The 13,248-nt window shown below is 37.5% G+C and overlaps 1 protein-coding gene across 3 annotated transcripts in view; it reads right to left on the minus strand.

The window, feature by feature from the left end:
- The window catches only part of COL12A1 (collagen type XII alpha 1 chain), a 180,234-nt gene that overhangs the window by 47,008 nt on the left and 119,978 nt on the right, over positions 1–13,248 (minus strand). For all 3 annotated transcript variants that reach the window (XM_060236209.1, XM_060236191.1, XM_060236199.1), the window contains 12 exons: positions 12,838–12,967; positions 11,309–11,428; positions 10,632–10,778; positions 7,433–7,549; positions 5,811–5,957; positions 4,560–4,634; positions 3,965–4,104; positions 3,046–3,169; positions 2,704–2,847; positions 1,870–2,034; positions 907–945; positions 667–805 (listed from right to left, as the gene is read on the minus strand). In XM_060236209.1, the coding sequence (XP_060092192.1) occupies positions 667–805; positions 907–945; positions 1,870–2,034; positions 2,704–2,847; positions 3,046–3,169; positions 3,965–4,104; positions 4,560–4,634; positions 5,811–5,957; positions 7,433–7,549; positions 10,632–10,778; positions 11,309–11,428; positions 12,838–12,967 (1,487 nt within the window). The remainder of the gene's footprint in view (positions 1–666; positions 806–906; positions 946–1,869; positions 2,035–2,703; positions 2,848–3,045; positions 3,170–3,964; positions 4,105–4,559; positions 4,635–5,810; positions 5,958–7,432; positions 7,550–10,631; positions 10,779–11,308; positions 11,429–12,837; positions 12,968–13,248) is intronic.

A 13,248-nucleotide genomic window follows, 5' to 3' on the forward strand; every position in this document is an offset into this window, starting at 1 on the left:
AAGGTGTTATGGTTGTGCTAGCTCTGCGCCATGTTATCTGCTTGTTATAGAAAATGGTGCAAGGTTATGCTTGCATGCAAAGGCTGTTTCACCATTATAGCCAAGCATGTGGACCCTCCCTGAAACAATGATTTTGCCTTGCAAGTCATATGTAGATTTTGTTATGTTGCTCTTGGAGCTTTGCCCTCTTTGCGCTATAATGTTAGATGCCAGTGATCCCTAGCTATTGGCAGATAACAGTGTTGAATTTGGATGGAGAATATTTTCCTGTATAGAAATGGAATATAACCATTGCCTAATATGGTACTGTGGAAATATCATTACGTATCTACAGCTAAGGTTCTCCGAAAATTGCTGCGTTCACATAACTTCTTTGGAGCAGATTTCATTCATCGTGTACATAATACATTTAAAAATGGAACATAATACATACATTTAAAAATGGAGCTGAAAACACTAAATTTGATCAACACACCACCCCAATAAATAATTCACAACAGTTGTTCCATAATCTAGCATATTTCTTAAATCTGAGCTGCTTCGTGATTATATTCTTTCTTCCAGCAGGTGTTTTGAGCTATCAGTTATACATTCCATGAACTCCACACAGTTACCCTTCCCCAGTGGAAGAAAAATGCCTCCAAGAGAACCAAAAATATGGCTTACGATGTGGGTTGGCTGACAAAGGCATTTTTATGAAGCTTGTATGCCACATAGCTGGGGAAGGAGCCTGACTGCAGGGAAACTCCAGGTACAGAGGAAAAGTACTTCTCTGTTAAGTTATAAGATTCCAACATCTTGAAACCTGTATTTAAAATAAGACAAACAAAAAAGAGTAGAGAAAATTAGATAAAGTGAAATTCAGAATTTTACTAAGTTAAAGTATTTGCATATAGAGTTTCTTACCTGGAGAAGTGTATCCATCCAAGTACATGAGAGGGCAAGCTGGAACATAAAAAAAAACAAAAAATCAAACATATTTCATTTGAAAAGACAAAAGCAATTACATATATTGTTGCTAGCTGATGCTCAGAGTAGTGCAGGTTCTCCTACTCTGGAAGTTGTCAAAGACAAACTAGACAGGCTTATTTGTTTCAGGTGTGCTATTAAGCGTTCGAAGAGTTCCATACAAGTATATAAAATGCCGCTGCAATATGTGCACAGGGTGTGTACATGCACACAAATACCCAGAATAAAACTTTGTTGGTCCTCAATGTGTCATGAACGCAAAACTTTGTTACATTTGGAAAATGTAAGATCCCTATGACAGAAGATACTTTGATACAGATTTCTCATAACTAGACTCCTCCACCTGCTTGGAGAATTAGGAATTCACATCTGGACAGTGGTATCTTCTCACTTCCTACATAAAAACCTGTTTATCAAGTGAGATCATCCGCTGATGCCCTGGTGTCCCTCTCTTTGGAGGTTAGGCTGGTGCTACCATAGCTATAGAAAAATTAGTCTGGCACATTCTTTTATGTTTTAGATACCAGTATAAGCCTGATCCGTTCCCCAAGATTTTAATATAAACAAATATTTGTTGGTTCTAACTGGGTTTCTTTATACTGTTTTTTATGCTTCTGGTTTTATGTCTTGTTTGTATCTTGAGGGTGTTGTACAGATAAAACACAAGATAAAAATATTAACAAAATATATAGATATAAGATACCCAAAGATATGTTCATGAAAGAGGCAGAAGTTCAAGACTCACATCCATCATGAACCCAAACAGTGGTCTTACATGGAACATTTGATCATAAAACCATATGAAATGTGCACCAATATGTTCCCTTGATAAAGTGCAATGTGGGGCACATTTTAGATTGGGATAAAGATTTTGGTCTGTAGATTGGGTATTTTACTTACTTGAGGTAGCTGTCTCACAAACAAAAGTGATGAGGTTATCCTCAATCTTTGCAAAAGCATCGAAATCATCAACAATAAAGACGTGACGTTCACTGGGTTTGCTGGCAATTTTTGCTAGTTCATTGTAATCAACATCAGCCACACCAATAACAAAGACACTGAAACCTGTAAATACATTTATTGACTTAAATGCCAATATCAGTGCAGGAACCTTTGTACAAAGTATTTTAATCAAACCTCCTAAATCTCTTATATTAGCATGAACCCATCAAGTGACACAAACTCTTAAGGCAGATAATATAAAGTACATGTGTCTACATTTTAAATCTCCTTGATTTTATAAAGAACCAAATTATGTTATCCTAGAAAGGGAAAGAATGCAACATGTTGCAACAAAGACCTTGCATACCATAGCTTTCTCTGAACAGATACAATATGAAGCTATCTTAAGCAAAACAACTGATTTATAATTATTTAATTTAATGATGTTTATTTAACAACTGATTAATTTAATCACTAAGGTTTTTATTGGAATCATACAACAGATGAAAAATTGTGAGAAAATAATATGGAGAATTGAAAGTTATTTTAAAAACGCTTCTGGAACCAATAAATACCCTCTATCCTCAAGTTAATCTAAATTTAACCTCCAATTTTCCTTTCAATTTCTAGACTAACACTTCAAGCTCCTTTCCTCTTCTTGTTCCACAGTACTGATATTTCCCTCCCTCACTTTTCTGCTGGTGTTCATATATAAACCTGGACAATTCATCTATTTGCTTGGCTCTAATTTGGTAATGTCCTATTGTCTTATATCTCAGAAAACTCGCTTACCAGAGTGCTGTATGACTGATGCAGCTTTCCTTACTTCATCCTGTGATCGACCATCTGTTACCACAACAAGTACCTTGGGAACACCTTTCCTCATTCCACTTTCCCATGTCAACACCTTATCTTTGATAAATGTAAGTGCTTTGCCTGTAAAGTGTAAGTGAGATATTAGAATCCATCTTTGGTGATCCACCTACTAAAGTAATTAGCATTGTGGACTCCATTGCAGGATAGAGATTAATACTGGAAAAATGTTAACTTTTCAAAATATGAAGTCCTAAGAGATTGTTTGGGGGAAATGCCAGATCACTTGAAATTAATTTGTAGAAATCCATCTAAAGGTACCTGTTTTTGTGTTCCCTCCTCTGTATCGAATGTTTTGAAGTGCCCCCAATGCCTGTGCCTTATCATCATATGTATTCAAATGAAATTCAGACTGTGCACTATCACTGTATTGCACAAAGGAAACCTGAAATGAAGCATACAAAGTTTCATCTTAGATTACTGGACAGAATGCCTTCTAAAAATACAATATTTAAAATTTATAGAAAAATGGGGGCAGAGACAGGAAAAACAATGAGGGCCTTTCTCTGGCCACTGTCACATGTGATGGGATCCCCCCCCCCCAATAGCCATGGCATTATAGTAATTGAGATAGTCATGTGCAAAACAAAACCTGAAATCCATCCCTACAGTCTTATTAACAAGCAGTGAACTATTTCAAATAGTAAAAAACTCAGATAAAATGTCACATAAAACTTGATTTTTTTCTACTAGAGAATATGATCTGAGTCTGTTTATCCAGAACAATGTATCCATGCTGCCAGTTTGTAAAAAGCACAGGGCAAAAAACTTCTTCCTCTAGCTAGGCATTTTTGCCATTTCCGGGAGAACCAAAGGATAAGACTTTTGCAATCATCCAATAGTTTACTATTAATAAGGAAGCACAAGTACTGCCTTCTTCTACCCCACCCCCTGCAAAAAAAAACAAGCAAGAGGTCCAACCAGGGCTCCTTCACATTTATAATCCAGCTATTATAGCTTCCACAGAGACCCCAGGAAGAAGATAAAGCAAGATGCAGACTGGGAGGAACAGGTAAAGAACCAAAAGGGAATCAAGAAGCAAGCTGTTAAAATGTAGAGCAAAAGGAAGGGAGAATCTGCCTAAATTACTAGCTTAGGCCGATATGGAATCTAGTGGTTTCTTTTAAGAAGCTTTAAAATCTAGGTTTCTCTAGATTATTGACAGAAAGCATAAACAAACCTGAATTCCAGCTGGGTTGATTAGGTCAAAGGCTCCAACCGTGTTAAAAACAAATTTCAGTACTTTATGGAAATTGTCATCTCCAATACTCCAGGAAGCATCAGTCAAGAACACTATATCAGCTTTGGCACCTTTGCATACTGAAAGATACACAATTAGATTATGTAATTCAGTAGATAACAGGCTATTAGAGGTACTGGAGCAGTCATTTAAAGAACAGCATGTTGCTGATTTTTTTGCAAAGTGAGACACAGAATACAATTGTCATTTTTTTCTCTGGTAAAATTTATGGCAAATACCTTGCAAGACTCAGAGCAAAATATATATATCAAACATGTATATGGGACCACAGCCAAAATGAACACTTCATGAGCTTAAACAGAGTGGCATGCAAAGATAAAAGAAAACAACAATGAAACCTTCAATGCTTCTATGAGCAGAATTTATCTCACTGAGGTAAACTGTTACAAATTCATATTAAAAGTACCATAAGCCAACACAGTTAGAAAAGAAGACAGAAAAGTCAGTCACAGTTTCAAAGCCTTGATTTCACAGATGTGTCACAAAAAAGTGAAAACCTTTAAAAGACTCTTACCATCTCGAGCAGGTGGAATTGTTGGAGGTGGAGGAGGAGTTGGTGGTTCAGTTGGTGCATCTGTTGGCTTGACCACTAACATAAAAAATAATCAGCTGAAATGCTTTACATATGAATATTTTAACCTTATGAATTACAATTACTGCTCTTATTGCAGAAATATACGGTTCATTTTAAAAGTTCATTCATGTTGACTGTAAGTTCCCAGTATGTACAGTTTGAAGGCTATCAGCTCTACATTCATCATCCCTGGCCTGTACTGTGCCAAGAGAAAGAACCTGCAATCCATAAAAACTGTGGCCTGATTTCCCCTAGTTTAATGTGTCTATGTTATCCTTCGGTACCTTCAATTTGGGCTGGATTCCCAATCTGGGCACTATTAGCTTATTTTAAAGATTCTATAAACCAGGGACTAGGGACTTCATGCCCTGAAATATAAATTTTATCATTTACCAACTTTTTTGTTCTGATGAAGAATTCCATTGAATTTGAAGGTTTTCTACTCAATGATATTTTGGTCACTTTTAATAAAAATACTTTTTTATTACACAAGTTGAATTTTTTTTTTATTACAAGCTATTGAATTTTTCCTATGGGCCAACTTGGTTATCTATATTGATTATCTAAGGTCAAGAAACTGGCAATTCCCAATATATCGATAGTTAGCACTTTCAGCTTGGTGGTTTACAAATTGTGCAGATCTGCATTAAAACAGATTGGCATTCAGCTGCAAGATGATGAAAAGTTACAGTTGGAGCCTGTCTTCTTTGAAAGGAAAGGGTCTTCCACTTGTGCAAAAAAGGAGAATGTGTCAGTTCCACCCTTCTCACTACAGACTAGATTACCCAGGTTTCATTCCATACTTTCTCAAGGGTTTCCCTCCACCCCAGAAGCTCTTCTTTTGGGAGAATTGGAACAAGCTGCAATAAGAATGGGAAGGTAGGAAAATTCATTCCACATGCAGAGTTCTGCTCACAGTCTTTTGGATAACAGATAAGACCCTTCACATGAAAGCTTTTGAACCACTATGTATGGTACACAAAATGTAGAGACTGAGATGAGTGTTTTTTTTCTGAGAGCCTACCAATTTGGCTATATATGGAAATAAATCTCATACATGGGAGCAAATTCAAAGAAGATTCCTTAAAAATGAGATATACGCAAAAAGTCAATAATATTTCGAGAACAATTAAGAATGATTTTTAAAGAACAATCATATTCCTTTAATCATTACCATTATCTGTTACTTACATGTTCGTTCCCTCACTGATACTGGAGGCCCCTCAAGGTTTGGAGTCTGAACAAAGACTGTAGCATTGTATTCAGTGTCTGGTGAAAGGCCAGTAAAACAGTGGCTGGTTTCTGTTCCACGCACTGTAATTTCTTGCCCTCTAGATCCTGTATAAAAAATAACTATGTTTAAAACAAAACCCTATTGGTATACAATTAATTGAAATAATATAGAAAGGACAGTGCTACCCAAGGAAGTTTTAGCACTTCTACCACCTACTCTTCACATTGTCTAGAGTTTTTGGGAATGTGCAAGCTGGTGCCCAATGGTGCCAAGATATGGAAAAGTGTGAGTATTTGTTCCAAAGATGACTCAGAACCTTAGACCTGTGTGTGAAGTGCCATCAAGTCACAGCTGACTTATGAGAACCTAAGCAAGGGGCCTTCAAGACAAGTGAGAAGCAGAAGTGGATTGCCATGCAATTGCCCACTTCTGCAAAGTCTTCTCTTTCAAGTACCGACCTTGCTTAGCTTCTAAGATCAGACAAGAGTGGACTAAGCCAGGCTGCCAATGGCTATAGAACTGCATGCCACCATTAAAGAACCTGAGGTCTTTAACCAGAAAAGAAAACCACACAAAAAATGAAAGTAACAAAGAAAACAAGAAAACAGAATCAAAGATTTAAGAGTTCCACCACTCACAGGGTCACAAAAAAGAACTTGGATATTTTCAAGAGAAAGCAGATCCAATCTTATTGAAACTCTTGGACAGTGGGAGAGAAGCCTTGCTATTTCCAGTCCTACTGCAAGCTAAGAGTGCCAGTTAGATCATCTGGTATCTCTAGGCAGAAACCCAACCCAATGGGAAGGAAATGAATTTTCTACTAAGTATCCTCTCCAGTATTCAGTTCTAAAATAAGGTGCATTCCCTAAAAAGATTGAGATATCTGTGGATTCTTCACGGAACATTTAGGGGGCACCATGAGAACCTCTGGTAGTTTTAAGATAGAGTTACAGATTGACCCTTAAGAATGAGAATATAGGGTGGAAAATCAGAGGCATCTCTTTGACTCAGGGACATGAAAGTATGATGGGAAGTCTGAGAAACATCTGAAGACGAACACAATTTCCCCATAATTTTATGTTTTGTTTTAAAAATCTGTTGACTGTTTTAATGTTTTCGATTGTGTTCTTATCCGCCTTGAGCCCACTTTTTGGGGGATGGGATAGAAATCTAAAATAATAAATAATAATAAATAATGAATCAAAGCTCCCTTTGTCTAATTCTATCAGGTAGAGTGAGCTTTGACTCACAAAAGGCTTATAGTCTGAAAAAAATGCTGATCTTTAGGTGCTTTAAATTAGAATTTAATTTTGATTTATTACTACAGACTAACATAGCTATCCACCTGAAATTAAGAGGTAACATTCATTTTTATACCACATAATCCCTGCCTCAACAACCACCACCATCTTGAAAATGACAGTTATGAACACATGTGGGAAGTTTCAGCAATGGCAGTAGAGCTTCAAAGGCAATGATGAATGGAGTGGCCTTGTTCAAGCAATTAACCCCTCATGCATGGTCATCATAACAATTGTGACACATAACCAAAATATTAGAGAAGATTCAATATATTTACCGTCAAGTGGGTTTAACTTCAGTCTGTAAGAAGTAGCTGATCTATGAGCTGCCCATTTGATGCAAAAAGTGTCCCATCCAACATTGTAACTTGTTAGATCAGACACATTTAAGTATACTACAAATAAAAGGAGAGAAAAGTCAATGAGCTACATGGAGAAAAACAGGAACAGTTAACTTTAGGAATGGGCATGAACTCAAAAATGTGGTTTGGTTAATTTTGGGGTTCAGGGCATCCCCCAACCAAACCCTGAATTGAACCAACCCAAAAGGGCTCCACCTAAAGCAAGCTTGTCCAGTGAGTTCAGTTCCCCCTTTCTCACAGCTGCAGCAAGCTGCTGCCAGGAAAAAGTGGGTGGGACTGCTCCAGAAGGGACTTTTCTTCCACCCTTCTCCCAGCTGCAGCTCTCCAGGGCAAGAAAGAGGAGGAATCTCTGGAAATGGTTAAATACCTGCCAGCCATTTAACCCATTGGTTTCACTTCCCCTCACTTAAAAAAGAAGGGAGTGAAACCCAAGGTTTAATGGCTCAAAGCCATTTAAACCTAACAGCTTGGCAGCTCCACTGGTCAGCTGTTAGATCTAAATGCCTGGCCTCAAACAGCCAAACTGAACCATCCATGAGTCTGGGAAGATGCCTTCCCTGAACAACAGTTCATAAACTCCAAACTGGCTCAAGTTCAGGACAAATTTTTGTTCATGAACCACTTTGTGCCTATCCCTATTTAACATGACTAATTTAAAAATTAAACATTATTTAAATACATTTGTTCCTTTCCCTTTTAACTATAAAATTCAGATCAATGCTAATGAATTCATATGAAGTAGGGATGCAATGACATCTGCTCTTTTAGAGTTAAACAGTTCAATATCTGTACAGAAGCTGATTCAAGCAATAATGAGATTACACAGTTTCCTTTTTCTTGGGAAATGATTCATTTGGAATTCCACATGTGAAAATCGCTAAAGAACTTTTATAAGCAAGTTTTTCTCATATCCAAACATGCTGCATTTCACATAATGAGCCCTCCCAGACCAAAAGAAAACAGAATTAACTTTTCAGGCTAAACTATGTATTACATTACATCCACATGTAATGATTTCCAAGCAGGGTGGTATAATTTACACTTAACCCACCTAACATTCTTCCCTTAAATCTCCTCCCAGGCTGTTTCCCACACATAGTTCCAGATTCTTGTTTGCACAATAACCATGGTCTGGAACTCCAAACAAAGAAAAGCTTCTTCAAGAGAGTCTGGTGGAAAATCTGCCCTTGGGATCCTCTGCAGTAGTAGTTGTAAGGTTAACATTACACAAGAGTGTTTGGTAATGCAACTTTGGACTTAATAACTACAGATGATGGCTTGAATCCTATGAATCCTGAGTGCATCAACACTAGCAGATTCAAATATTTTCAACACCAGCAGCTCTGTTGCAAATGTGGTGCCTCCCCTTTAAAATACAGCCCCCCCCCCGAGCCCCAGATTGATTCACTATTATAGACTATGGGGACCCCTGACTATAATAGACTCCATAGGGCATATAATGGAAATACATATAAAAGCCAAAAAAATCAGCAATCCCAAATATTTCCCAAGTGCCAATACCACACCAATATTGGGATTCAGGAATATCAGTAAATACCAATGTTTTGGGGAGTTCAATATACCCAAATCCAAAAAATACCATTTTTGGTGCACATTCCTAGTTATTTCAATATTTAAAATTCATGTAGGATGCTCATCTTGTTGTCAAAATATATATTTTTGAAGTTAATAAAGCCAAATAAACTATTAATATAATTGCAGAGGAAAACCAATTTTCCTGTAGCCACTATTTTGCAAGATGGCAGATCTTTCTTCACATTTTTGTAGGATTGTCATATTGGTATAAAACTGAATCTTTGTGGATAAATCTTCAGTGGAAAATACAAAATAAAGTCTTATTTTTAGGGTTTGTAGTATTTGGAGGAATAATACATCCAGAGAAACATTTTAAAATATTTGTAATGTTTTGTAATATTGGGACAAAATACAGCAAGAGAATTGTTAAGGTAATAACTCCTAAAAGTCCTGAAAAGTATTTATTCTGCTGCCTTAAATAATAGTATGTTTATTTTTTTATTTATTAAAAATATTTATTAGCCACATTTTTTTCTTCCAGAGCTCAAGGCAGCTTACAATATTAATACAATACATATAATAATCAGTCAATCTTTATTGCATTAGCAACAAAGTGCCATAGCAACCAACAACCAGACTCAACAATAGAAAAAACTCAAAAAACATTCAATACAAGAATAAAATTATGTGAATCATGATAAAATTTAGGCTGAATTGATCAATAATAAATGATAAGGATTTAACATAAAACCAATATTTAAAATCACTTAGGAACATTTTAATCAAATGTAGTCCTAAAGTCAACTCTCTCAAACTGTCTCCTAAAGATCACAAGTGATGGGGACAAGTGCACTACCCCGGAGAGGCTGTTCCATAATCATGAGGCTGTGAATGAAATTTGTACCCACCAAATGAGCCTCTGTGATTGATGGAACTGTCGGGAGGGCCTCTCCTTGCTATCTTAATTCCCAGGCAGGAACATATGGGAGATCCCTGGTCTCAAAGCATTTAGGGCTTTTACAGTCAAAACCAACCTCATGAACTGGGCTCAGCAGAGGATTGGTAGCCAGCATAATTACTGAAATATCAGGATTATGTGCTCCTGATAGCTGGCACCAACCAGCAGTCTAGTTTCAGTGTTCCTTCCAGAGCTCAAAGCAGCTTATAATATTAATAAAATACATAAAATAGATTACATAGAAAACTTAAAACCTCTGAACACTCTTCGTGGGTAATCCCAAGTACAGCACATTGCAATAGTCCATTCTAAATGTAACTAAGGATTGTATCACTGCATCTAGATATTACTGATCTAGAAATGGAAGCAGCTGACGCACCAGCTGAAGCTGGGCAAAAGCATTCTAGACCACTACAGCCATCTGCAGTGTCAAGTACCACTCTCAGACTACAACCCTGGCTTAACAAGGGGAGTATAACCCCATCCAAGACAGGAGACATCTGAAATCCCTGGTTTTCCTTTTTACTAACCCAGAGGATTTTAATGCCATTTAAGGTCCAGGGAATGTCACTGTCATTTAAGTATATCATCATGAATATGTACTAAAATACTTTAACTTACATGTTGTGCCTTGATCTATCAGAGGTGAACTGAGTCCAGAATCATACTGAGCATAAACATTGACATCATAGGAAGTACTAGGAGATAGGTTGTGCAATGTGTATGAAGTCACTTCTCCAACAAACACTTCCATGGGTTCATCGGTACCTTAAAGGAAAAAGGAACAGGCACAAGAAACACAATGAGCCTTAATTTACAACCTTATGTAAGACTACAACGATATGTGTTAGACTGAAGGCCAAACTATGCTCTATGTTTTACACAAGTTGCCAGTGAGGATTGACAGCAATATTATAGCTGCAAGTCCCAGCGGCAACTCCTGTGTAAAATGCAGCCTCCTCTGCCTCCTTCTACTGTCCCAATGTTCCCAGCTGAATTGGGCCCCAGTTGTGCTTCCATGTTGCAGTTAGGATGACACTGCTTTTAGGGACTTGCAACTGCAGTGTGCCTACAATTCCCCATAGCAAATTCATGTAAAACGTACAGTTACATTCCCATAACTGAGAATAATCTCATGGAAGGGGGAGAGTAGCTGGTTTACGAATGTCACCTCATTTTCATTAACCAGCCCTCAGTTTCCGCTTCAGAAGATTATGGAAAGAACTCGTCCGTAAGCTCATCACTTCCTAGCTGTTGTGAAAGTGCTTATTACCAAGGCAACATTTTGTTTCTCTTACCTACAGGTTTATATACAATTTTATACCCAAGAACAGGTGATGGCGCAGGATCCCAGGCAACTCTGAATCGTGTATACCATTCATCGGAAATACGGATGTTCTGAGGAGAAAGCAGTCCAACTAAAAACAAAAAGATTGGGTGTATAAAGTTAGAGGAATAGCATGTTAGAGTGCAGAGTTGTTATATGTTAATACAGTGTCCTTCAGAATGGATTCCTGGTGAAAATGCAGACCCTGAGCTGGTGACTGGATAGCCCAAAAAAGCTGTCTACAGTTGCATGTTCACAAAAAGCCCAAGATGGTGCCCCAGATACAACATCTCAAGCATATTCAGTCCTCTGAGTCTTGTGATGCAAGAGAATCTGCCAGAAACCAGAGAACGCTGAAGAAGTGCTAGGCTTTAAGCCACAGTATGAATCCTATGGGAGCTGTTCTTTGCTAAGAGAAGCTTGAGCTTGTTTCAGATATCAGAATGTCCAGAAGTACATAAGGGCTGGGAGTTTAACTCTGACAACAGTTGGAGCAAGTTGTAGGCCTTGGAGCTGTCTGTGGTCCTGTATACTGTGCCTAGTTAATTCTTGTCCTGCTTCATCCTCTCTCATGATATTTGTTCCCTACAGCTGACTTTCCCCAGCTCCCTTATAGCTGTCCAGCTGCTTCTTGTCCTTGCGTTCTATCCTGTGACTACATTTTGTCTCAGTGCATTCTTTTTCTGTGGGGCTTCACTTCCACAAGGACTGGCAGAAGCATTCCATATCTGCACAGAAACCACCAATGTACTTTCCTCTAGCCTACATATTACACCATGTTTTGGGGCTAGAACAGGATGGCATAAGAATATGTAAAGACTTTGAGGACTATAGGTGGCCCCCCAATGAATTTTCTCACTGAGACAAAGATATGTTGCTGGGGTATCTCTAGGCATAATGCAATTCAGGTCATTAATGTTGCAATATTCATGGTTACTCTTGTATGGTGCTTATAAAATTATAAACCCTAATAGCTTATGCTGTCCTCAAACAATGCCATGCATGTTGCTATACAATGCAAAGGTCTGCTAGTCAAGTGATCTTAGAGCTAAAAAACAATCCCAAGAATTATCAAGTCATTTACTAACTATTCATGGTTTTTACCAAGATATTCCTTAAATCCTCCACTGAATAATATTCCATGATGTCTCTAAGAAAATATCCTTCAAGCAATAAGACTTTTAAAATACATAGCTAAATATATCTCTTTTAGCCAAAGCTAAATGGGGCCCCACACAACCACGGCTTGGCCCATTCACTACAGTGCTGGGATTCTCCATAATGCATGCATTCCCTTTCATTTTATTACAGGGAGCTCTCTTTGTATAGCTGAGATACGGAGCTTTAGACCAAATTTTTTAAAAATGGAGAAGAGAAAGGTAAGTTCTCATACTTAGAGCTTTGCTTGAATGGATACAAAGTTCACAAAAGGGATCTTCTGCAATCATTTAATAACATCAAAACCAGAATATATTGTATTTAAAATTATGCCAGACATGCCTGTTTTTCCATTTCCTGTCAATTGTCCACCATCTCCATCTTCATAAACTGCCACAACTGTAATTTTATAGGGTGTATCTGAATGCAAAGGATGTAGCATTACATTGTTTCTTCTGCCAGGTACTGTGGTCTAGATAGAACACAGGAAGATACAGATAACAGGCTTTAATCTTTTTAATTACTCAAAATAGCAGCAACAAATAACTGATCAGTCAGGCAGCTTGCAGTGTTATGACTATATAAAACAAAGCAAATACATGTACTTTTTATTTAATATCTTTTCCCATTAGAAAGCAACGGTGGTGAGTTGGAGCCTATGAACAAAAGCTACATATGGAGGTGGATTTTTTTCCACTTTCTCCTTCTCCCAGTAATCCCTGTGACCAACAAAAAAAAGAGATATCAGCGGCA

The sequence above is a fragment of the Heteronotia binoei genome, chromosome 1 (assembly GCF_032191835.1).
Source record: "Heteronotia binoei isolate CCM8104 ecotype False Entrance Well chromosome 1, APGP_CSIRO_Hbin_v1, whole genome shotgun sequence".
Classification (NCBI taxonomy): Eukaryota; Metazoa; Chordata; class Lepidosauria; order Squamata; family Gekkonidae; genus Heteronotia; species Heteronotia binoei.